Below are 27,360 nucleotides of genomic sequence, written 5' to 3'. Positions count from 1 at the left end.
GTAAGACAAAGACAATCTTGTTTTTACCTTGCCTTCGGTTTGAGGCTCCATCTTTTTGGGATGATCGCCATATGCCTGTTCGATATAAGGTGAGCTTGCAACGCTCTGAGGCCGAGAGGATCCTTAAGGCATTATACAAAAGAAGAGTTAGACTGCAGTAAGAGCTGTTTCCATTGGGTGCAGGAATAACAATATGGAGCTCTGTGATTAGTCACATTTTGTGGCTAACACATATTTCCTATAAGCAGAGAATGATTATAATCTGGCACATACAACCAATGGCACACACAGGGAGATACTGCCACCAAAAGTAGGCTTCTACATGACTGCAAAATGGACCCTCTTCAAGGAGGAGCAGTTCTAGCATTTTCAATGTTTGTTTACCCAGAGGATGAGGTTGGACTGGCCAGCCAGAGGGCCTCCCAAAGGGTCCAGGCTTTCGTGGGTCACAGTTCCCATAATGACATATTTATTTCTACTATGGGTTTATATAAAAACCTATACCATTGGGCACTAGCTATATCCAATTGCTGTGACAGTGGACCCCAGGGTGTCAGGTTCTCTGGTGGGCTCTAGTTGCCCCAGTCCAACACTGCAGAAAGATAGATCAAGATGGTGAGGGGCTTAAGTCACCAGGGCATGGTACCTGCAGCTAGGGCGGCCCCCTGTTAGCATTACTGTTAGTCAGGCCTGGACTGGCAATCTGAGGATTCTGGCAAATTCTGGCTGCTGTAAGATGCCATAGACAGTCAATTTTTATTGGGCTGGTAGGAGGCTGTTTGGGCCACCATGTACTTGAAATGCCAGGGCCTATTCTGAATCCCAGTCCAGACCTGCTGTTAGCTTTTGCTTGCTGGTGCAACTGGCACATCCAAACAGGAGCAAGCACTGAGAGCCAAAAAAGAAATAGAATAATGATGGCGACACTGTGCTGAGGTTCATTCAGTAAATAAGGCCGTCTGAAAAATCCTCATGTTCTCCGCCAGCAGTTGGATGGAAGCCTGGATATGGGGGCTCCACAACAGCAGTGGAGTCAGCTGTTCAGGCAATTGGGAGACATTAATGTCTGTCAGAGCTTTGGGAGCTGGAGACCTGAGCAGTGGTGCTTAAGGCAGGGAGTTATTGGGTCATATTGGAATCATGCCCTAAAACTCCATGATGAACTTTGGGAGGTATGTATATAGTGGCTACATCCTTTCACATTTAAGCAATAACACCCTCGGGGGTAATAAATAAATACTGTCACAATGCGGTGTCAACTGTATGGCTGCTTCTATCTAAATGCTAAACTACAACTCCCATTTGGGAGACAACAATTGTACTCTAGCAACACTGCCGGTGGCTTTAACGCTAGAAAAAGACAGAATACAAACCCCGTAACTCCCAGCCAAAGGAAAAAAAGGTTAGTTTAGTTAAACAATAAACTATGGGGAGAGGTAAAATCCCCAGCACTCCTCTATAGTATAAGAAAACAATGGGGGTACACACTTTGCCTTAATTACTGTGGGTCCCCAATGCCAAAATGCCCCTTTCCTGATTGATCTGGACAAAATCAACCTACAATGTTCCATAGTAAATGGCACCAGTCCCCCTAGTAGTCATAATGGGTGGCGCTCTTCATAATGGCTGTGTGTGTATATAGGATTTATATTTAGAGTCAAGCCAAAGGGCAGCTTCCATGCATAGGAATAAAAGTTTATACAGCAAATAGACATGTTCTTTGAAGCCACTATACATCTTCTAGTTGACTGTATGACAAAGGATAAACAAATGTTATTTATGAATATGTATATATTCTATATAAACTGTACTGATCTCATACTGTAAAGGAATGCTGTGGATTTATCTTCTAGACCCAGCATCTGCACTGAGAGCCATGACACCCCTACTTGCACCTTCAACCCAACCCAAACTTGTTCTCCTGCCTTTTATAGGAGGTGTCATGGCTGCCAGAAGAGTCAGAAGCAGTAAGGGTATGGACTCATGCACACAGTAGTTCACAGGGCTGCAAAACAAAAGTATTAAATTCCAAGCTTTCTGTTAAATTAGGTACAAGCAGGCACTGCGCATCATATTCTGGAGGACTAAGCAGGAGCTATGGGAAAGTTAGATAGCATTAGTTGGCACACAACTGGTTAAGCAGCATTTTAATTATGACAGCAAGAAAATAAACACGTTTAGGGATGTTGTTTGTCCTCGGCCTAGTCTGTCTTCTCAACTGAGCTGCCTTAGGCCACAATACAAATTGGGGTTTATTGGTATGATCCAGGGTGCCCAATATTCAAAAGCACCCAGAAAGAGCACCCTATGGGGCCTATACTTTATATATGGGATCCAATGTAAAATACTTCACCCAGGCTTACTTATCGTTTACATTAGTCACTCTCAGAGAAAGGCCCAATGGGGCTTCAACACTGTAGTGTGCTAATCACCTGTGTGTATGGAGTCGTAACCTAACAATTCTGGATATGTAGCCAACCAGCTGCTATAAGTGCTGCTGAGAATGCTGGGAGGTATCCCTGCTATAATCCTTACTGTGCATTAACTTCAGAATGGTAGTTATATCCAGAGCAAGACTGGCAATCTGTGGGTTCTGCCAAATGCCAGAGGGGCTGCTGTAAGATGCCACAGACACTCACTATTTATTGGGTTGGTGGGGGGCTGTTTGGGCCTCTGTGTACTTGAACTGACAGGGCCAAGTCTTGGCTACTCCTGCTAAAACTTTGGGCCAAGGATACCAGTTACCTTCTGGAGATACTGGGGAAATAAATACTAATATACAGGGCCGTTAATGCATGCGTTGTGTTTATTTTCTTTAAAATGCTGCTTGTTATGTGAATTTTTGAGCTCCACGCACCTGCGGGGGTCTCACAGGCGTCTCCAGGCTCCTGCCCCAATGCCTTCTGGGAAAGAACAGTGGCGAGCAGCTGAAATGGAAGGGCGTGAGGAAAATCCAAAAAGAAAGAGATGTGAAGGGAGGGGAACAAAGAGAGGTGGAAAAAAAATGATAAGAGGGATGTCTATGATAAGCTAAACCTGACAAAAATATCTACCTGCCCCCAAACAGAAGTGCTAATGATGGGCAAATTGCATCTGGTCATATGTTATTTAGAATGCTGGGAAATGTAGTTTTACAACACCTAGAAAGCAGCAGGTCACTCATGTCTTTGGGCTTAACCTTTTTTATAACAAGCTATTCAATAGCTGCCTAGACTAATATTGCTTTCTTCACCACCATTTCCCTGGAAGTACATCTTTAGCATATTTAAAGGGGTTCTGACATTTTGGGGGAAAATCTATTCCTCCACCATAGAAGTGTAATTTGTTTTGATCACAAACACACGGATAAGATGATATAAACTGATTTTCTTCGTACTTCCTGTAGCAGAATTTGTTGGGAGGATGCTGCCTACAGCAGAGGTAAGCATGCTCTTTCCTGATTTGGTATTAAAATCACATGACCTCTAGAGGACCTACATCTACTATTTATTATTAAAGGGGTATAGGTTGACGTCCATATCCCTTTCAAGAGTTTGGTGGGCAGCATTTAATTTACTCCTAAATTGCATTTCTGTGCTGTACCATCTAAGGAAATATCATTAGCCCATTAGCTGTTCTACACTCCCATGATGCATTGCCCTGCTGTCGTTTGTAGACTGGCTCTGTTGCTAAACGGTTAATTGTGAATCATGTTTCTATATGACTGAGCGTAGAAGACGTGTGCAATGGGACAGAATTGTACCGCTACAAGCTAAATTCCCTATTAATTACCCAATTGTTTCTAGGTAATTGGTTCCGCATCTCGCCTTTGACTGCTTTTCTGCAATTCATGCCTTCTTGGCAGAGGCAAAATGCCAGCGTCTAGCTTCAAAGTCACAGAAAATTTCTCTTTATGAGATATCTCAGAAATGTCACATCTGGCAGATAATGTGGTGATCGAAGACATTGCCTTGTGTCAGTGGGCCTGCCCTTGTGCTTGGCACCTTCCGACTTGCCCATTAATCTATGTCTATGTACTATAGAGATAGAGAGAAGTTGCCCTTATATACCTTAACCCCCTCTGCGCCAGCGTGAATAGCATGGGCACTGCCCGCACTTTGCCCGCTCCCAGAACTCCGGCCACTTGTGGCACTTCCCGTACTGCCCATGCTGCTCCGATCACCACCTAGCATGGAGCAAGGAGAAAGTAGCATTATACAAGGTGCTAAGCAGGAAAGCTCAGGTTGTGACCACCAGATTTGTCTCTAGGGTTGTAGAAAGACATAATACACTATATGGGCAATCTGGGCACCTACCTGTCCAATATCTCATTCCCAAACCAACAGGATTAATATGTTTCCCTCTATAACAACTTCTACTTTCTGGGAAGGCATTCCACCAGATGTTGGAACTAGCGATGCAAGGGTCTAAGATTTTCCGGCCTACGCCCAATCCGTGACCGACCCGGCCTGCAGAGCTGTTCTGATTTATATACCCATGCTCATCATTTATGTCCAGTGAGCGGGCAAGTGAGCATGTGTATATAGATGCTGAGATGGAGATAGGGAGCTTCTGGGGATATTGGGTTTACCAGTGGTTGGGCAGGTTTGGCCCAAGCCATGCATCACTAGTTGGGACACTGTTGGTGGGATTCACTTCCACTAATGAGAAAAAGGTGAAAACTGATGCTTGGCAATAGACCTGTCTCACAGTCAGTTCTAGAGTCCAGTATTTGGTGGGCTATCTGTAGTACCCACAATGCAGTCATGATTTGGGTGGAAGAGCCAACCAGCAAGCCTTAGCTGTTTACCAAATGATAACTCCCAGCAACCTATATTTTATAGGGTATACTTGAACCCTGTAAGCAAAGAATGAGCTTATAAAGTGGAAACTCAGACCAGTAAAATGCAGAGTTCCCATTTCATTTATACCATTTGTACTGGCATGTGTTTCTTTTATTCGGATGAATGACAAGTAGTGAAAAAGGAGTGAATGAACCAAACACAAAAAATAAAGATGGTTGAGCGGTCACTAAGTAAGGAAAGATTCCTATGACCTTAACCTTTGCATAGGTTAACAACACTGATGCGGCTCCCTTTGGCTGTCAAGGGTATAACTGGGGTAAAAAAGGAGAGGTAAGGTTAACACTTTACATACTGTAGAGAAGGCATAACTAGGCCAGGAGGTTGGAGAGAGAAATACTCTGAAGCTTGTCACTTGTTGGGACTGCATAAACACATCACAGTTCTCTAACTTTATCCACATGTGGTCATTTTACAACTTACATCTAATGCAAACAGTTTCTGTCTTGCTGACCTATGATTCTTTCATTTTAAGTACCATTTTTTAACCTTGCATAGAGCTAGCATGCACTTTCCCCTGCACAGGAGCTCTATGTCCCTCTTAATTCAATATGTACTTCCAGTCCACAATCTGACATAACCCCCCAAATTACTATATGTTTTAAAGGCTAAGACTAGACTTGCTCTCTGAAAACAAGCAGTGTACTATACCTTTAATTCTATCGAACTAATAGTGTGATTGTGGTGATTCCCATTCAGTTTAAATTGGAGATTTTTAGTATTTTGTCACCCACCCTCTGAGTGATAAAGTCACTGGGGCAACAAAATGCTGCTAATCTCCCTATGTGCCATCACCCATAGGTTCCACTTCTGTTTCAATCAGAATGAACAATCAGTAGTACTAGTCCAGGCTGAGATATAAAATACAGTGGGGATTTGGTACCTGCCAAAGGTTTCCTTAGTACCCAGATTTCCTCAGTTGGGGGCATAGATGTGGGTCCCGGAGACATGTGCGAGGGGCTTGATTCTGAACCCCGGGAACCTATAAAAACCACAATAAAATAAATGGCATTATCAGAAATTGCTGTATAAACCACAGAAATCATCTATTACGCAGAATGAAAACCATCTAGTTCTACAGATAGAGGACAGCAAGTTCCATAGGCCAGGAGAGAACTTTTAACTCTACATTCTAATGAGAATAGTCAGTTACGGAGAGGAAGAAGGATCTATAGATCGAGGACATCAAGTTCTACAGACAGTTCTTTAGACCAAGGGGCACATTTACTAAAGGGCAAATTGCCTTTTTCTGGGGAAAATTCGTCAAAAAGAAAATTCGCTGAGCATTAACCTATTAATTAACAGGCACTGGTGACTTTTCGCTAGCGAAGAAGCTCAGTGCTAGCAAAACTTTGTGTCTCTTTGCCGAGCTAATTTTGCCCATGCCAAGAATTACAAATTTGGTAATTCACTAAAGGGTCCTGCGCTTAAGGGCAAATGCCCATACCTGGTGCACTCTTACCTTCCAATTTATGCCTGTATGTTACCCAATCACTTCTTAGACTGTAAGCTCTACGGGGCAGGGACCTCCTTCCTACTGTGTCTCATACAACATGGCACTTACTCTCTGTGTATTTATACTTATTTATTGTATTTATTTATTATATCACTTGTCCTCCCTGTGTGTAATTTTGTATTCTGTAAGATCGTGGTGCTTTATAAATAAAGTTATACATACATACATACATACATACTTTTCTCTTTCTTCCCATTTTCACCCAAATCCATTTCGCCAGCTTCTAGCTGGCAAAGTGATTAACTTAGATACGTAAAGTAACTGTATTAATGAAAGTAAATCCTGCTTTCCCCCAAAAACGTCATATCCGGCATCAAAATGCATGCGTTTTTTCTTATTTACAGTGTTATTCTGTATATAAGTTGTTAATGTAAAATCTATTTTCCTGTATTGTTACTGCAAATGTTTGCAATTAAATAATATTCTCTTAACTTGTTAATTGTTTGTGTTTAATTAAAGTCATTAACATGTGTATACTGTTTGTGCAGGTATTAATGCACTCAGAAATTTCAACCTCTGTGTTGCAATTTGTTAGAAATAGCTTGTTAATGTTGTTGTTGAACTGTAACAATAATATTTTTTTCTGCGTCTGACTTTGTTCTTACTGCAGTTTGTCTTCCTTTCGGTTCAATGGACATTTAAAAAAATAATTGGGCACTTTCACCAAGTTCAGCAACATCATTAATAAAAACACATATCTGCCCTGTATATAGCCGCTGATTTTAATTAACACTAGTTTATATACGCTAGCGTATGAACAACTGCAAAGTTGCACGAAGCTTTCCGAGGCGAAGCTTCACTTCTTAGTAAATGTGCCCCCAAGAGAGAACTTTTAGCTCTACCTGCCAAGAAGAACATTCAGTTACACAGTTCAAGAAGGAAGTCGGCTCTACACATAGAAGATGGCAAGTTTTATAGACCAAGAGAGAACTTTCAGCTGTGCATGCCAATGAGAATAGCCAGTTACACAGAGCAAGAAGGAAGTCAGTTCTACAGATAGAGAACAGAAAGTTCTACAGACCAAGAAAGAACTTTCATTTCTACATGCCAATGAGAATAGTCAGTTACACAGACCAAGAAGGACATTCTACAGACAGAGGACAGCAAGTTCTACAGACCAAGAGAGAACTTTCAGCTCTACATACGAAAGGGAATAGCCAGTTACACAGAGCAAGAAGGAAGTCAGTTCTACAGATAAAGAACAGAAAGTTCTATAGACCAAGAAAGCACTTTCATTTCTACATGCCAACGAGAATAGTCATTTACACAGGCCAAGAAGGACATAAATTCTACAGACAGAGGACAGCAAGTTCTACAGACCAAGAGCGAACATTCAGCTCTACATACGAAAGGGAATAGCCAGTTACACAGGTCAAGAAGGAAGACAGTTCTATGGATAGAGAACAGAAAGTTCTACAGACCAAGAAAGCACTTTCATTTCTACATGCCAACGAGAATAGTCAGTTACACAGGCCAAGAAGGTCATCAATTCTACAGACAGAGGACAGCAAGTCTACAGACCAAGAGAGAACTTTCATTTCTACATGCCAGTGAGAATAATCAGTTACACAGGCCAAGAAGGTCATCAATTCTACTGACAGAGGACAGCAAGTTCTACAGACCTTTCAGCTCTATATACGAAAGGGAATGACCAGTTACACAGGCCAAGAAGGAAGCCAGTCCTACAGATAGAGGTCAGGACCAAGAGAGAACTCTACAGCCCAGGATGGTTTATCAACAGTACAATTCCATTCAGAAGCATAATGCTCTATAGAGATGGGGGGGGGGGATTCTATGCGTTACATATATATGTATAAATGCCTATGTGAATAATGGCTTATCTTCTTTAGAAACTGGAAGGCTCTTAAAACTTTATTCAGAAAAAAAAGATGGAAGCAGACAAAATAAACAAACAGAAAAGTAAAGGCTGAAATGAAGGAAGAGAAAGTAAGATGGTTGGCTATCTGGTGTGTGGCGCAGCTCACCTGCAGCATGGCAGGGCCTTTGGTAGCCAAATGAACTAAAAAGAAGTTGATGGGAATGAGACTGTGGCATCAAATAATGGTAGGAATTGTGCAAGTCACCGTTAGGTACAGATACCCGGGCTGTGTGCCGCGGCCTCAAATATTCATGGTGACATGCATCCCAAGAACCTAATGGTGAGACACAATGAGAACATATAGCATGGCAATAACCCCAATGGAAAAATATAACATAAATGGAAAAATATAACATAAATTGAAGTGTAACAAAAAAATTATATGAAAACCAAACATAAAATAACATAAACATAAATGCAACATAAAATAACATATACTGATACTGTATGTATGATAAAGGTTAGCATATTTCTCATCAGGGGACACTGCACACATAGGGCAGGATTTTGTTGTGCGGTAATCAAGCAGCACAGACGCTTGCTCTGGACTCCGTATTTTGATAGTGCTGCATTTAGGGGAACCCTGTCCCTTAAACCAGCACCACCACACATTCTGATGTCACCCCCCTGCCTTCACAGTCCATTTTTGGCTACCCAAAAGGTGACAACTGGCAACCCTAGTATACAAAGTGGCAATCATAGCCCATCCTACTTTTGAACTCAGCATATCTAGTGGCATAATTTTACTTTCCTTGGGTCACCCTGCAAAAAAGCTTTGGGGCCACCATAGGGTTGCCACCTGTCCGGTTTTGACCCGGACAGCCTGGTTTTTGGAAGGGTTGTCCGGGTCAAAACCTCCTGCCCAGTTTTCCAAATTAGGAAAACCGGGCAGGACTCACTGAGATTGATGCGGCGATCGACCAATCGCCGATCACCCCATCATAGCCCAGCCCAGTGACGTCACAGTCCTTCCTCTTCCCCGGACCATGATGTTGTGGCCCCATTTCTTCCCTGCCCTGTGATGTCACTGTTCACCACCTGCCCAGTGACAAATGCCAGCAGAGGTGACAATCCTAGGCCACGCTCCACATTACATTACTGCAACCCCCTGTCTCCTGCATCTATAAATGGATCTGACAACATGGTTACAAGCAGGAAGAAGGGTGCCAGGGTGATGCTGGGTGGGCTGTACTTCACTAGGTTTGATCTGGCGGCAGCTGGGGAGGGCCGCCTAATCCCAGGCCCTCGGGCACCTATATATAAATAGTCCCCTGGATGAGGGTGTCTCTTCCCTATGCAAGTCTCCATTAGCTATTTGTTCAGCAGCTTTCCAGTTTGGTATGTCAGCAGCTATTTGGTTGCTAGGGTTTAATTTTCCCTAGGAACCAGGAAAAAGTTTTAGCGAGTTCTTTTGGCTGCAGGGGTCAGTGACCCCCATTTGAAAGCTGGAAAGGGGCAGAAGAACAAGATAAATAACTCAAAAACTATAAAAAAAAAATAAATGATGAAGACAAATTACAAAGTTGCTAGGAATAGGAGGCTCTATAACACACTAAAAGTTAACTTAAAGGTGAACCACCCCTTAAAATTAACCTTCTGTATGATGTAGGCAGTGATATTTGGAGACAATTTGCAATTGGTCTTCATTTATATATTTTTTTTCATGTTATTTAGGTTTGTTCAGAAGTTCTCTAGTTTGGAATTTCAACCCATAGCTATCTGGGTCTTGTTTACCTAAGCAACCAGGCAGTGGCTTGAGAGACTGGGATATGAATAGGAGAGGGACTGAATAGAAAGATAAGTAATAAAAAGTATCAATAATAATAAAACTGGTGCCTCACATAACACTTGTGTTTTGGCTGCCGGGGTCAGTGACTCCCATTTGAAAGCTGGAAAGCTGTATAAAAGGTAGGCAAATATTTCAAAAACTATAAAAAATTGAAATTAAAGACTGACTGCAAGGTAAAGGGCATTCTATAACATACTAAAAGTTAACTTAAAGGTAAACCACCCCTTTTTACACAAAAATCCCATGGTCCAGTAGCTCTTTATAATGGGAAAAAAAAAAAATATACATATTATTTAAAAGGAGCCCTGTTTTTATCTCATTTACTTCATACAACAGACTTGTATATTGTGTTTGAGTGACTGGAGAAGAGAATGTAACAGACAGATGGATGTCAGGCCTTTAATGCAACGAGAAGGTTGTGCCTTGCTGTATTACAATAATGCAGCAGTGAAAATGCCGTACCTCTCCTTGCAGCACATTCCCTGGAGAAATCTCAGGGTATAAACCTGTTACTGGCCAGCGCGCCATCAGCAGAACCCCACTCAGAATGCTAATTCCTCTCAAAGGCGTTAAGATTCATCAGAACCTCTCTTTGGTGCCGGAGGGGCCAACCAGCCACTCTGATGTGGAACAAGTGCCTCGCTCCTTAACAACCCCCCCAAATCATTGCCATTAGCATGACTCCAGAGGGGCACGGCTAATATTAGAAGCTCTAAACTTGGAAAATAAATTCAGTTTAAAGAGTGAGAAGAGCATACCAGCCAGTGTTATAAGGTAACTGGGACAGTAAAAAGCCAGGAAATTAACATTTTGATTTATTTTAATAGTAAATTAGGCACTGAGTTTGATGCTCCTGGCACCAAATGCAAAATATAAAGTCTTGCTTTACTGCTGGTACCTAACCTTGCCCAACTGCAGGTATTATTCTGCTAAGATCACGGCTGTTCCTTTTCCATAGATGATTTAGTTATTGACTCTTGGCCTGCTCCTTACTTCTCCTGATTGCTGGTGGCCCTGTGCCTGTTATTCAGACTTAGACTCTGCCTGACCATGCTGACACCTTGCTACTGGACTCCACCAGATGCACAGTCCTTCCTTCATGGTCTGAGCATGGTCTTTGCAGCCCTAACAACTCCAGCAAGAGATGATTAGCTAAAAAGCACTTGCACCCTAGGGTCAAAAATCCAGCGCTCCAATGGCGTAACTACCAAGGAAGCAGACCCTGCAGTGCGGTGGAACCCCGAGGTTACAGGGGCCCGGCAAGGGTCAGCATCCTTGGTAGTTGCCTACGATTATGTGTGGCTAGGGTATAGCAGGCAATCCACAATTTTGCTCCTGTCACCCGCGACTATGTGTAGAGGATGCTGAAGGACATGCAAAGTGTGTGTGTGTGGGGTGGGATAGGGTCCAGGTTCACCTACGTGCCTTCGCCCACCCATCCCTCACCAATAGAGTGATGACTAACACAGTTAACACTGTATTAGTGAGGGAAGCGCAGAGGCCTGCAGCCATTGATACACAGCTGAAAGCAGTATCCAAAGTACAAAAAAATGGCTGATTGCGTTGTGTTCGGCTTGGCAAATGAGGCCTGTAATCTGTATGTTTAAAAACAAAGAGCAATACCTACATTCACATAGCTTAAGTGGGTCTTCTAGGGCATATTACAGAATCCTACACCCTTGGCCCACTCTAAGAAAAATCAAATATAGGTAGTGTCAAAGGCTATAGATTTTTATATATTCCCATGGTGGAAATAAAGATGGGCTGATGGGAGTTCTCCTAGGCTCGAGGCCCACTAGTACCTGCACCTACCGTTACCATTGGGACCCTGTACATTGAGCAATTCAGTAGCACTAAATGATACTTTTAAGATACTTACCAAGTAAAAGTAACCCAGGTCACTATCTTGAGAGCACCTCAACATAAAAACCCAAAGTGACCTTACCATTTTAAGTTTACTTTTTTTTCCAAAATGTTTACATTTTTGAGAGCCTGCAGATCATATGGATTCCCCTGGCTATACTAGATACTGCATTATAAGACTGATTTAAAACCACTGGTTATGCCTTTCTTACAGTTAGCAGCACCCCATGCAGAAGTGTATAACACAAGTTATCAAAAGCTTTCCCCACGGCACATTCCTGGAGCAAAAAATAAGCATGACCAATTAAAGGCATCACTGTGTCCCTAAATGGACCTGCACCAATATAGCATTAATCCAGCTTTTAGAGACATAATGGAACACAATGATTTGTTAACTAAGGATGGCAGCAATATGAGAAAGGGAAAGACTTTGCCTGTTCGCCTGCTGATGGCTTCAACCAGGTTTGAAGGAAAGTAACCCACTCTGTCGTTTCCTGTCCGGTTATCATGGATGCATCCTTTCCAACGGCCATCAGGATGCTGTTCTAAGACCTGGAGAGAAATAGATAAAGAACTGGATAATGGATGAGAGACCAGAGAAAAAGCAAAAATGGGGGGCTTATTGCTCCACTAATGCTGTCATGAATGGTCTGGTGTGTAACTGGTATCTGGAGAGGCTGCAAGGGCAGCCAGAACCTGTACACATTGAGGACCCATATAAAGATATATTGTACTTTGGATAAAGTATTCCAGTTTGGCTAATGGATTTCTAACCAATAATGACTTCACAGTACTTCGTAATAAACAGTATATATCAGCAATGGCGAATCACAATAAAGGATACTACGCTTAAGGGATGTTTTTTAATTTAAAGTTCTATCTTCATTTGACATATCCCAAAAGTATATAAGCACTTTAAAAAAAAGCTGAATTACTTGTCTATCCTATTTATCTTCCCGTCTCTGATTCAAACCAATGCCTGGTTGCTGGGTTAATATGGATCCGTTAGCAACCAGATAGCCGCCGAAATTTCAGCTGCTGAACACAAACCTACATAATTCCAAAACCCAAATTCTGGATCTCAAAATATCACTCTTCCACACTGATTAATTTTAAGGTGATCCACCCCTTTAAAACCAGCTAACAGATGGCAACGGTATTAGAAGTATTCACAATGAAGATGTTGTTTTTAACTTTATAGCATGCACGTTCTGCATCATTTCCTGCTCACTTAGAGATACACAGAAACATACAATTTAATCAAAATTGTTGGGTTGGAGTCGTGTGCCATTCTACAATCCAAATTTAGAACAAATGCCCTGGATAAAGCTCCCAAATTGTATCAGTTCAGTGTAATTCATGCCAAGACTCGTGTCATATGCCCCTTTTGCACAGACTTACCGTAATAACATCCCCCATTTTTATATTCAAGCTGGTCAGATCATAATTATTGCAATAGTCCTTCATTGCCCTGACCTGCAGAGCTGCGGAAGCTTCTAGAAGAGAAACAAATGTGTATAAGGAAACAAGGACCACTGGGCTGGGGCTGCATAATACAGTACTAAGCTTAGTAAATGTAAATGTAACAAATATTTATAGATCACCAGGGCATTTAACTGATGTGAACAAAAGGGAGCAAAAATGCAGACGATTCACTACCAAAACCTTGGTTCTCAGTGGACCATGACACTGTCTCAAGCAAACATTCCAGATGTTTTAACATCTCACAAACAGCTGTTTTCTAGATGAAACAGCCCTTCCACTAACCCATATTACTTACTATTTCATGAATGGTTTCACCATCCAAACCATCCATTCAACCATTTCAGACCTCTGTCAGAAAGAATTCTTGACTGCCCAGAATGTGGTGAGTATCTAAGTTTGTTTCATTCTTCTCTAATTTTTCTGCCCTAGATATAAACGCTACTATATCAGTACCTCATAATATCTGAGGCAGCAAATAAGTGTTCTTCCCAAATATCACCCAAAACAAGCTCAGGGTGGCCTTCAGACTGGCCCTATCCATCTAATGGTCTAACCCAGCCTTAGAAGCTTGCTAAGTCTAACAAAAGTACAGAAAGTGATGGAGTATAAGGAATATTCTATGCACCAGTGGCCATAAATGCTGATGCCTTTCACTTAAGATCCATGGAAAGCTGGAATTCAGGATGGCCCTATACTACTGACCTGCTCAGGTTTCATAAATTTGCCAAGACAAGACATCATCAAGGAGTATAAATTTCCATCCACCAGTTCCCCTAAAGGCTGATCTTAGTTTTCATCTCATTGGGATATCCATTGGGCAGGCCTTTAAATCCTGGTCCACCGTGTGATAAACCATATTCGGTCCATAACTTGAGTGGCCAGCTGACCAAAGATCCACCAATTGGGTGCTCAAGCTAATCAATCTGATCTTGGCTTTTATGGTCAGTGTTAACTGTTGTCCCCCTGAAAAATCTTTTAAAGTAGCTGAATCTTTTCCTCTAGCACTGTAAACCAAAATATTGGGAAACGTTTTGTTTTAGATAGGGCTCTCAGTGTGATGAGACATTAACAGCCAGCATGCATCACATTGTGACAGCCATTGTGACTACCGCCTATGAATGGAAAAACAAAGGATGGTGCCTGATGGTTCAAGATAGGATCCACTACCTCTAAGCATATGTTTGATTTCCTTGCTAGCTTGCGTTCCTGTGAACTGGTTCACAATATCCAGGGCTGACTGGCTGTAGGTATTTCTGATATGAGCGTTTATTCCACTCTGCAAGAGAGAAGTCACAGTGCTGAAAAACAAGACGGAGTAGACATAGCGCAAGAAAAATGCTGGCATGGAGTTTCCTTTTAATATTCATAAAGGGAGGACAAGAACTACCTATACACATTATACAATATATATTATTATATATATATATTAGATTATGCGTGAGAAGCATTATTTTTTGGAAGTATTATACATCAAGTTAGCATTGCAATTATACATGAATGGATTGCTTTAATGAGCTTTCCCAAATACGAAAATGACCAACTATGTTACAACCCATGATCCAAATGTCCCAGGACATCATAGTAAGTTGTGGGTGACACTGTATATTACTGTATGTGGTATTTTACGATATGAAGCTGTGTAAAGGAATCTCAGTACATCAAAAACAATCTAGACTCTTTGCAATCTACTCTGGTAGTGATCCATGCAAAAGAGTAAAGATGAAACGCAAGAGATTCCACACCCCCTGGCAGCTTGTTTTATCTGCCATTATCCCCAGGTACTTAAACTGATGTAGAACACATTAGCCTGGTGCCCAAAGAGCCAAACCCCCAAGGGATTAGCACATCAAAAACTCCCTTTTAAGCTGCAGACAGCGAGGGCATTTTTAGATGACAAGGTGCCAAATAAATTATCCAAACTCAAACAACACACGCATAATTATGCAATAATATTCCCCCCTCCAATAACAGTCAGACATGAACAAGATATCCAGTAAACCAAAACAGCCTGGAAAAATCATGGGCCTATTAAATGCTGCTGAACTACAACTCTTAAAAATCCATCTCTTGACCTTACTGATATGCTGCTTGGCATATATTAGGTCTGTTTTGGGAAAAATTGTAACAGAATTCTGAATACAGAATTATTCAGATCTAATCTATATTTCTACTATGTTATGAATCCAATCAGGGTTGGACTGGCCCACTGGGCTACCAGCAAAAAACCTGGTGGGCCCTGACATTGTTGTGCCACCTGTCTGCACCCTGCTCCGCTGCTTACTTGCTGTGACAAAATAAAGATGTCTTCATTTTTTTTACAGCAAGTACGCAGTGCTGTAGTGGCTGGGGGTGGAGCAGGTAGTGGCGGTGGGCCCTTGAGTCAAGCACCTGGTGGGCCCTGGGTACCCCAGTCCAACTCTGAATCCAATTTAGACAAATGTTTACTTTAAATAAAAATATAAATAAATATTATATAAGTAAGGGCTAATTTAATAATGACTGTGACACAGTAAATTGCGATGCTGGTGCAGCTCCATGTTTTTTTTCCCACAATTCCCCATTCTTCTGTATTTCTGCGCTTAAACACCATGCTTTTTAGAGACAATATTGCAGAATGGCACTATGGGATGCACAGATGGAATGTAATTTATACATAAGCATTCCCACATCTCTTGAAAATGAACAAGGGCAATTAGCCATAGTTCTGACATGAAGCCAGAACATTCAAACCTTAGGAAAAAGTATACTGAAGAGCTAATATATACAGTAGAGTCAGAAGTCACTGGGGGGAATTGTTAGGCACCCCCCCTTCCCCCATGATTTAATTGCTTTCCAACCTTCCTGCAATAAACTAACGTGGACCGGTGCAATTTTTAGTGGAGCTGGCCACAGTTGGCCAGTTTTATTTCCCTTATGTAACACAGAGATATTTTCCTCACAAACTTCCCGTTAACAAGATGGCAGAGTCAGTCTGATGATATATGTTCCTTTATCCCCAGTACAAACCATAGAAAAAGTCTTACATCCAGTAAAAGGCGCACCACTTCAGTTTTCCCACACAAGGCTGCCTCGTGAAGAGCCGTGCCAGATTTGGTTTGCCGGTTAATGTCGATGCCGGCCTGCAGCAGAAGCCTGGCACAGAGAAGGGCACAGAGAAGGGCATCATGTTAGAAACACATTCACAGCATACTGCAATAGCTTTCAAGTAAACAACAACACAAATATATTTATAGGAATATTTTGTCACAGATATATACTGTATATGTACAGATTCCTTCACTGAACACATGTCGAAGGAATTGTGCATGAGAGGAACAGAAGGAAGCCATTTTCCTCTTGGCTCTTTGCTTCCTGTTTTCCAGAGCTACTTCCTGCATCCTATCTCATTCTGTAAGACTGGTGTAAAGCTTGTAAAACTCAGTGACTTTAAGTACTGGGGAGGTTTGGCCACCTAGCTAGAGTTTTAGGGCCCCCTCCCCCGCTTATATCTGTTACATTTATACAAGTTCCTTAGGGCTCTGGCACACGGGGAGATTAGTCGCCCGCGACAAAACTCCCTGTTCGCGGGCGACAAATCTCCCCGAGTTGCCTTCACCTGCCATCCCACCGGCGAAAGTGTAAGTCGCCGGTGGGATGGCACACGCGGCGGCGCGCTTTCGCGCAAATCGCCCGCGAATAGGGAGTTTTGTCACGGGCGACTAATCTCCCCGTGTGCCAGAGCCCTTAAGGGTGAAGACACATAGAGCAAAGTAGTAGCAGCTACTGGTCATGGCTACTAAATGCCAGAAAATCCCCTGCAATTAAAAATGCAGGCTTACACAGGCAGACCTTACTTTGGTCATGCTTGGACTGAGCACTCTAATAGTTAAACTGAGCTCAGGAGAAGAGGTTAGGAGACAAAATAGAGAGTTTCTACGGAAACCAGCAATGCCATCTCTTCCCTGGCTGCTAGACTGGAGGGCATGTTTAGTTCAGAAGAACTGAGCATGCTCAGTAGCCAACAGCCAAAGTAAATTCCTGACAGAGGGGGCCAAGTGGGTTAGAGGAGTAGAAAGAATCCTAAGTGATTAAGGGGATGCTGCAGCCTTACTATTAAACTTTGGAAAACCAGAGTGGCAGGTATTGAAAGATTTTACAGAGGCTGTTCGCTGATTGCATTTTTTGTGGGGGGGTTCACAAGTCCTTTAACCACAGGCAAACTCACTGCAACCCTATAACTCCCAGCATCCCCCATGAGCTGCAGGCTACTGCAAGATGAACATTAAACAGCTGCAACTTTGCTATACATCTGCTTTGCTTGTGTTGTTTGGCTCACTGGTGTGTGGTTTGAGAAGAGTGCCCTATAGCAGGGAAACCGCTAATCCACATCTTTATTTGGAATTGTAAGCAGATGTAAAATGGAGCTAACCTCAGAGCATGATGGGTTTTCCAGTTTACACTGTAATGAGCTATTGCCTTTACAAAGCAGGAGAGTATGCATAAAAATATCATAGAATCAGGAGAAGTTAAAAACCTTACACAGTAAAACAGCTTATATATGTGGCACTCTCATTAAGGGAGTAGTACACTAAAAAATGACTGTTTAATATGGTGTAGAAAATTTTTCCATCCATGGGAGAACACAATCAGAACCTAAAAAGATAGAAAGTGGTTATTATCATTTGTGTTCTAGATATACAGAAGGGCCCACCAGGTAATACTCCAGTATCCCGGCAAGCCAGTCTGACCTGGGAATTACTGATAACTTTTGTCTGCGGCTCTATAGTTTGGAATTGTAATGACTTTCTGGTTGCTAGAGTCCTAATTACCCTAGGTTTTTTTTAAGAGAGAATGGAAGATAGTTAAAAATAAATTATAACAATAGAAATGTGGACACACAGAGAATGCACCTGGTTGGTGTAGGGGGGTCGGTGACCCCCCAAAAACCAGATTGCACTTTATACTGGAAAAAACAGAAAGGCTTGGAAATCCATTTTTCCATGCAGAAATAGTGTCAGCAGATGCAGCCCAGGCCTGTCCTTGGAAGGCAGTAAGTACAGGGCCCTGATGTGGGCAAATATTGCGCAAGTTTTGGGTGGGTAATGGGGCGGAGGGAAGGACGCTTCCCTCCCACACACCCATTTTGAATCTAGTGCGGCCAAATGCAGCCCACTCTAAACCTATACCTGACATTGAATTTACTGAAAAGTACCCACTGCTTTTAGATAAATAAATCGTTATTTGGTTCAAGAACTTCTTGTGCCCATTATATGCTATGTTTGTTGAGAGTTACAGTTCAGAAACATCTAACCATTTGCTTGACCTTTGTGCGGACTCATCAGAGAGAAAGGGTTGAATATATAATGTGTTCTGCAAATGAGAATCTGGATTTCGTCCATTACAGCCAAGAAAGGGTTAAATATATTTACCCTTTAAATAGCACATATTCCAGATTTTATATAAATCAGCTGTGTGGGAGTTATGGTTAAGCGACAGACGGAAGCCACTGGGTTTGATACAAATGGCTCACTGTGGTTCCTAATTAGCTATGGCTCCCAGTAACAGCAGCCAACTGCCTGGCATCCCGTGCCAGTGGCAATGCCAAATGTCTATATCTACCTTGGACCAGTGAATGAAGTTTGATATCTCTGTTGCCTATGAGCCTGACCCCATGCTGATATAGTGACTGGACCAGAACCAAGCACAGTGTAGCGCATTCACACAACCTACAGTAAATTCCTCCCATAAACCATTCATGGCAGCCATTTCCAGCGCATCGCAGCTAAGCCTTGCCAAGCTCCTCTCATCATATATAATCATAATTCAGCTGAATACCTAAATCCTATTTCTCTCTTTTGGGCTGAATATCACACTTGACTACAAAATCCCTTCCCAAATCCTGCAAAAATGTGCAACAATTCTATTCTTAAAAATGACAGAGGAGACATATTAATGTTCATTAAATTCCTATCATCACAGCCATTTTTTCTCAGCTTTGCCTGCAATAAAAACATCAGTGGCCCAAAATGTGCTCTTCATCCTACTATAAGAACAGCTATGGGAGACATAAACCCCGTCTATTGGTGGTGGTTACTTGTCCCCACTGCTACTCTCCCTACTATACCTGCTTTCCCATAGCCACAGTCCCTTCCCAGAGGCTATTATCCCACTGCTACTATAGGCACCATCTCTCCCTACTATACCTGCTTTCCCATAGCCACAGTCCCTTCCCAGAGGCTATTATCCCACTGCTACTATAGGCACCATCTCTCCCTACTATACCTGCTATCCCACAGCCACAGTCCCTTCCCAGAGGCTATTATCCCCCCACTGCTACTAAAGGCACCATCTCTCCCTACTATACCTGCTATCCCACAGCCCCAGTCCCTTCCCAGAGGCTATTATACCCCCACTGCTACTATAGGCACCATCTCTCCCTACTATACCTGCTATCCGGCAGCCACAGTCCCTTCCCAGAGGCTATTATCCCCCCCACTGCTATTATAGGTACCATCTCTCCCTACTATACCTGCTATCCCGCAGCCACAGTCCCTTCCCAGAGGCTATTATTCCCCACTGCTACTACAGGCACCATCTCTCCCTACTATACCTGATATCCCACAGCCCCAGTCCCTTCCCAGAGGCTATTATCCCCACTGCTACTATAGGCACCATCTCTCCCTACTATACCTGCTATCCCACAGCCCCAGTCCCTTCCCAGAGGCTATTATCCCCCCACTGCTACTATAGGCACCATCTCTCCCTACTATACCTGCTATCCCACAGCCCCAGTCCCTTCCCAGAAGCTATTATCCCCCCACTGCTACTATAGGCACCATCTCTCCCTACTATACCTGCTATCCCACAGCCCCAGTCCCTTCCCAGAGGCTATTATCCCTCCACTGCTACTATAGGCACCATCTCTCCCTACTATACCTGCTATCCCACAGCCCCAGTCCCTTCCCAGAGGCTATTATCCCCCCACTGCTACTATAGGCACCATCTCTCCCTACTATACCTGCTATCCCACAGCCCCAGTCCCTTCCCAGAGGCTATTATCCCCCACTGCTACTATAGGCACCATCTCTCCCTACTATACCTGCTATCCCACAGCCCCAGTCCCTTCCCAGAGGCTATTATCCCCCCACTGCTACTAAAGGCACCATCTCTCCCTACTATACCTGCTATCCCACAGCCCCAGTCCCTTCCCAGAGGCTATTATACCCCCACTGCTACTATAGGCACCATCTCTCCCTACTATACCTGCTATCCGGCAGCCACAGTCCCTTCCCAGAGGCTATTATCCCCCCCACTGCTATTATAGGCACCATCTCTCCCTACTATACCTGCTATCCCGCAGCCACAGTCCCTTCCCAGAGGCTATTATTCCCCACTGCTACTACAGGCACCATCTCTCCCTACTATACCTGCTATCCCACAGCCCCAGTCCCTTCCCAGAGGCTATTATCCCCACTGCTACTATAGGCACCATCTCTCCCTACTATACCTGCTATCCCACAGCCCCAGTCCCTTCCCAGAGGCTATTATCCCCCCACTGCTACTATAGGCACCATCTCTCCCTACTATACCTGCTATCCCACAGCCACAGTCCCTTCCCAGAGGCTATTATCCCCCCACTGCTACTATAGGCACCATCTCTCCCTACTATACCTGCTATCCCACAGCCCCAGTCCCTTCCCAGAGGCTATTATCCCCCCACTGCTACTATAGGCACCATCTCTCCCTACTATACCTGCTATCCCACAGCCCCAGTCCCTTCCCAGGGGCTATTATCCCACTGCTACTATAGGCACCATCTCTCCCTACTATACCTGCTATCCCGCAGCCACAGTCCCTTCCCAGAGGCTATTATTCCCCACTGCTACTACAGGCACCATCTCTCCCTACTATACCTGCTATCCCACAGCCCCAGTCCCTTCCCAGAGGCTATTATCCCCACTGCTACTATAGGCACCATCTCTCCCTACTATACCTGCTATCCCACAGCCCCAGTCCCTTCCCAGAGGCTATTATCCCCCCACTGCTACTATAGGCACCATCTCTCCCTACTATACCTGCTATCCCACAGCCCCAGTCCCTTCCCAGAGGCTATTATCCCCCCACTGCTACTATAGGCACCATCTCTCCCTACTATACCTGCTATCCCACAGCCCCAGTCCCTTCCCAGAGGCTATTATCCCACTGCTACTATAGGCACCATCTCTCCCTACTATACCTGCTATCCCACAGCCCCAGTCCCTTCCCAGAGGCTATTATCCCACTGTAAAGGACTTACACTTAACACAAAATGCCTCAGCCAAGACAAGCAGTATGATTCCCACTGACCCAAATGCAAATGCGTAGAGGAAAAAAAATTCTGGTGACATAAAATGACATCATATTTCACAGCCTAAGGATAATTAAAAAAAAAGACAAAACCCTATAAATCAGTTTTATTTGCCCTAACATTCTCATTGCGGTTGTTTCTGCTTTGATAAATCTAATACAGTTTTTCCATAACAACTTTTATAAGAATAAAGGGCACACAGCTCTGTTTTTTAGGAAGGCTTTCAATAATAGCTAACAGTTACTGGCCATTTACGGGCAGTGATATTATGAGTTACGCTGGCTCCAATAAAAAAGACATCTGAAAATAATAAAATGCTCTTTGTGTTTACTGCCAAATATTTCTACAGGGAAAGTAACAAAGATTTATCCGCCTGTCTATGGGAGACAGCGTAACCTGAATATAACTGTTCAGCCCCAGGCCGCAGACTGCTTGTTGGATGCAGCCAATATAAATAGCTCCTTTATGTTTGTATGAGTTTCCCTATAACTAAGAGAAGCGCCTTGCTGGCTAATCAGAATGCAGCCATTCCCGGCTCGCTTGTGCATTAGATTTTTATTTTCTTATCTGCCAGAATAGAGTGAGGATGGTTTTTCCATTAATCCAACTGAGCTTTTTCGGAGACAGCACAGATGAAAGTTCTGGAGGTTTTTATTGAGATATATTTCTCATTGTACAGCGGACTGGGCTGACTGTAATTCTCCACAAGGGTTCATCATAGGCTAGCAATGGATTTAGAGAGGGGAACATTTTCTATGGAAGATGATATTCTACAATAGCTATCTGATCTACATCAGATTGGTTTCAGGTAGTGGCAGATCAGCTCCGGACTTGGATTCAGAGTTAGGAAACTAATCCAATAACATCATATCCAAAGGAAGTATGGTCGGCATTCAGGAAATTGTCAGGGCTGGCATGCAAAGTATCGGTCGGAGTCAGGCAGGGCAGTCAAAAAACTCAATGAATCTGGGCCTTCAGTGTCCAAGTACACAGAGGCCCAAACAGCCCCCCCCCAGCCCAATAAATAGTGACTGTCTATGGCATCTTACAGCAGCCCCTCTGGCATTTGCCAGAACCCACAGATTGCCAGTCCGGGCCTGCAAACACCCACATAAAAGCAGCCTTCTTCATTTTTGTAGTTTTTAGATTTCCTGAGTTTACATCTGGCTGATGCTTGGAGCATAATCACATTGTCTCCTCTGACAATTGTTTCCCTGGGATATTTACATGTTCAAGTGCTGCTAAACTTAAAGTAAAATTAAACAGATTGAATGGGCTAATTTGCTCCTTAGGCTGGTAATGGTGCCTAGCAACAGCTGGCGGGAGATGGCAGGTTTCCCAAAGACTGTTTCTAAGCTGAGATACTAATAATTTGAGGTGCCATCCAAAATGGTGAGCAATTAAAGTAACAAGTAAAACAGATATAGAATATATTTTCTGGAAACCCATTATCCAGAAAGTTTCAAATTACAAGAAGGCCAATTTCCCATTGACTCTAATATAAGCAAGTAATTCTAATATTTAAAAATAGTTTCCTTTTTATCTGTAATAATAAAACAGTACCTGTACTTGATCCCAACCAAGATATAATTACCCCTTATTGGGGGCAGAACAGTCCCTATTGGGTTTATTTCATGGTTAAATGATTCCCTTTTCTCTGTAATAATAAAACAGTACCTGTACTTGATCCCAACTAAGATATATTTACCCCTTATTGGGGGCAGAACAGCCCTATTGGGTTTATTTAATGGTTAAATGATTCCCTTTTCTCTGTAATAATAAAACAGTACCTGTACTTGATCCCAACTAAGATATAATTACCCCTTATTGGGGGCAGAACAGCCCTATTGGGTTTATTTCATGGTTAAATGATTCCCTTTTCTCTGTAATAATAAAACAGTACCTGTACTTGATCCCAACTAAGATATAATTACCCCTTATTGGGGCAGAACAGCCCTATTGGGTTTATTTAATGGTTAAATGATTCCCTTTTCTCTGTAATAATAAAACAGTACCTGTACTTGATCCCAACTAAGATATAATTACCCCTTATTGGGGGCAGAACAGCCCTATTGGGTTTATTTAATGGTTAAATGATTCCCTTTTCTCTTTAATAATAAAACAGTACCTGTACTTGATCCCAACTAAGATATAATTACCCCTTATTGGAGCCAAAACAATCCTATTGGGTTTAATGTTTAAATGATTTTTATTAGTAGACTAAAGATATAAAGATTCAAATTATAGAAATACACCTTATCCAAAAAAGCCCAGTATATAACAATAACAATAAAATTGCAGCCTCCGAAAGCAATACTTTTTAGCTGCCGGGGTCAGTGACCCTCATTCTAAAGCTGGAAAGAGTCAGAAGAGGTAGGCAAATGGTTAAAAAAACCTATTTAAAAAAATAAATAATGAAAGCCAATTGCAAAGTTGCTATGAATAGGGCATTCTATAACATACTTGTGTCCGTATGTTACCTGACCACTTTGATTGTAAGCTCTACGGGGCAGGGACCTCCTTCCTACTGTGTCTCATACCACATGGCACTTATTCCCTGTGTATTTATACTTATTTATTATAACACTTGTCCTCCCTGTGTGTTATTGTGTATATTGTAAGATTGTACAGCGTTGTGTATCCTTGTAGAGCTTTATAAATAAAGTTATATATACATATATACTAAAACTTTACTTAAAGGTGAGCCACTCCTTTAGGAGGCTCTTTCTGCCCCAGAGCCCTCTAACAAATGTCCCAGCTCTAGACGCAACATTGTCGAGGACTTTGAGAATGTTTCCTACTTACTTACTAATTCTTGTAAGAGACCTCATTCTTGTTTCACTTTGCTCTTTTAAGTGGTTTCTTCTACCTAATGCCATAAAGTACCCACCATTTTTTTACTGCAAGCACTGCCAAGTGCCTTCCCTTCCCATAGCCCCATAGTCTTTATATACCTATACACAGATTGATAGCATTTTTGACTATCTGCTCCATTCATAGAAGATAATTTTAGGTAGCTTCTACAGGAAGACTGCATTAAAGATAATGGAAACCCTACTGCTAACCATACTATATCCAAATGTTGATGGACTAAAATCCTACAATACTACATCTTCAAAAGTACTCGAAAATACATCTTAAAACATCCAACAAAGGCCAGAGGCTCAACTGTTGCAAGAGCATCCTTCAAAGAGTATCCAGCCTGCTCTGTGTCTCCTCAGCTCTCTTTTAGGGGAGGCAATGGAAGAATTTTATTTAATGCAAATTATTAATTCTACCATTTAAAATTTTATTCTTGAACCAACAAATGTATTTGTAGCTGTAATATTGGTGTGTAGGCGCCATCTCAGTGCATTGTGCCTGAATCTGAGCTTTCAGAAGGAGCCGGCGCTACACATTAGAACTGCTTTCAGCTAACCTATTGTTTCTCCTACTCCCATGTAACTGGAGGAGTCCCAAGCCGGACTTGAATTTCTTACTATTGAGTGCTATTCTGATACCTACTGGGAGCTGCTATCCTGCTCCCTTCCCATTGTTCTGCTGATGGGCTGCTGGGGGGAGGGGGGGGATATCACTCCAACTTGCAGTAAAGTGTAACTGAAGTTTATCAGAGCACAGGTCACATGGCTGTGGCATCCTGGGAAATGAAGAATATGGCTAGCCCCATGTCACATTTCAAAATTAAATATAAAAAAATCTGTTTGCTCTTTTAAAAAAATAGATTTCAATGCAGGATTCTGCTGCAGGAGCGCTATTAACTGATGCATTCTGTAAAAAAAAACACGTTTTCTCGTAACAGAATCTCTTTAAGGATGAAAAGCAAGGCTTTGAGACACGAGGGCTATTTATATATTTTCAATATAGCTTTATAAGTAAATGCTGAAATAATGTCCCTGCACATTGCTTAACAGCAACAACAGCAGCGAGAAAGCCTTGAAATCTCCAAGGTGATAGGGCATACAAAGGACTACCGGATAATACCATTTGCCGCTTGTGATAAAAGGACAATGAATCTCAGATACACACAAGAGATTGCAGTAGGTTGGAGGCTGAATAAAAAAGGATAAATTAGGACCAAGAAAATTCTCCCAGAGCAAAATCGTGACATTTAAATAAGAATGTGAAAAAGACTTAAATGGTTATTTCACCCTTACAAACTTATAGTTTTCTTTGTGTACCACAAAAAATCTATTTTTCAATTGCATTGATGGCCTATATTTTGCAGTTTTTCAAAATTTTGGTTTAAAACGACATTTTTTCCTCTATTATCCTCCCTAACGCATAAACTCTGTAAGCAAGGCTGCTGACCCTAAAATTGTTACATCAGTTTAAAGCAAACTGTACTATAGTACAATACTATAGAATATCTCTTTTTAAAGGGGAACGCTGGCTTCTGAACCAAAATTTGTTAAAGAGTCTCACGTAATACAGAAGTGCCTAACATACCTATTACTGCAATCTGTTCCTTCGAAAAGTATGAATAAATAGCAGGGGAGTATGAAATCCTGTCAGGGGAGGAGGGACTAAAACATTGATGTTACAAATTGTAACAACGTCTCCAGAGCTCACAGACAGCATGCAGGAACTACATAACCCATAATGCATTGCACTGTGATTCCCTGCATCACGTGTGCAGGGGATTGTGGGATTGGGAGGATGCAGGCTGAAGGCAGGCTGAGGACAGGCGACTACTGTTACATTTTATTTGAACCTCAAAAGTGTCAGCCAGATCAGCAGGGGAACAGGGGGCGGGGCTTAGGGAACTGTTCCAAACCATATTATTACATTAAAAAACATGAAAAGGCTGCATATTTTTAATTGATGTATGTTGCAAAGTTGCTTGAAATTATGTTTACTTTTCAAAAAGCTTAAGTTGTGTTTGGGTGGTATTTTATAGCACTCTTCTCATTCTAGGATGAAGGAGTTTCAGGCTCACCTGATGATATCGATGTGACCATTCTTAGCAGCCAGATGCAAGGGGCTAGTTCCATTGGGGTCAGTGCTGTCTCCTGGTTTGGGCTCTAGCAATGCGGCACACATGTTACTGTTTAGCAACAGCTGAACGACCTGCAGAGAGATAAAACTGTGTTAGAACCGTGGGTTCATATGCACCAGGTATGTGTTAGGGTCCCCATACACGGGCTGACATCGCCAAGCGAGCGGATCTTCTCCTGATATCCCCCACCTACGGGTGGGCGATATCGGGAGAATCCAGGCTAATTCGATCATTTGGCCCTGGGATCAAACGATCGAATTATAATGACGGGCATAGGAAATGTCGGTCTGGGGACCGCATCAACGAGCCGATGCGGTCCCTGATCCGACTAGATTTTTTTAACATGCCCGATCGAGATCTGGCCAATTACAGGCCAGATATCGATCAGGCAGGCCCGTCGGTAGTGCCCATACACGGGCTGATTAGCTGCCAAATCGGTCTAAGGGATCCATATCGGCAGCTAGAATCGGCCTGTGTATGGGGACCTTTAGTGACATTTGAAGATAAAGGACAGCTATCATGTTATTCAAAGTTTTCTTCAAAACCTTATTTATGGATTCAATATTGTATTGCTTTACATCCCCTGGGTACTGCTTAGGCACCTCCATGGGGGTCTGAGGCACACCCTCCCATATTAACCCATGGCTCTTGTCAACCTGAGACAG

At 42.6% G+C, this 27,360-nt stretch overlaps 1 protein-coding gene across 4 annotated transcripts in view; it reads right to left on the bottom strand.

Annotated features, from left to right (window-relative positions):
• Positions 1 to 27,360, bottom strand: part of caskin1 (CASK interacting protein 1) — a 138,012-nt gene that overhangs the window by 13,432 nt on the left and 97,220 nt on the right. Inside the window, exons 6-15 of one of the 4 annotated variants that reach the window (XM_031892911.1) lie at positions 26,636 to 26,766; positions 16,397 to 16,505; positions 14,541 to 14,649; positions 13,290 to 13,384; positions 12,323 to 12,440; positions 8,343 to 8,510; positions 5,725 to 5,823; positions 4,050 to 4,165; positions 2,858 to 2,927; positions 28 to 122 (exon numbers count right to left, since the gene is read on the bottom strand). In XM_031892911.1, coding sequence (XP_031748771.1) covers positions 28 to 122; positions 2,858 to 2,927; positions 4,050 to 4,165; positions 5,725 to 5,823; positions 8,343 to 8,510; positions 12,323 to 12,440; positions 13,290 to 13,384; positions 14,541 to 14,649; positions 16,397 to 16,505; positions 26,636 to 26,766 — 1,110 coding nt within the window. The remainder of the gene's footprint in view (positions 1 to 27; positions 123 to 2,857; positions 2,928 to 4,049; positions 4,166 to 5,724; positions 5,824 to 8,342; positions 8,511 to 12,322; positions 12,441 to 13,289; positions 13,385 to 14,540; positions 14,650 to 16,396; positions 16,506 to 26,635; positions 26,767 to 27,360) is intronic. The other 3 variants (XM_031892912.1, XM_002932468.5, XM_031892913.1) reach the window with 3 other exon arrangements.

Source organism: Xenopus tropicalis, chromosome 9 (assembly GCF_000004195.4).
Source record: "Xenopus tropicalis strain Nigerian chromosome 9, UCB_Xtro_10.0, whole genome shotgun sequence".
Classification (NCBI taxonomy): Eukaryota; Metazoa; Chordata; class Amphibia; order Anura; family Pipidae; genus Xenopus; species Xenopus tropicalis.
Note: the sequence above shows the minus strand (reverse complement) of the source record. Positions and strands in the feature narration are given on the sequence as shown.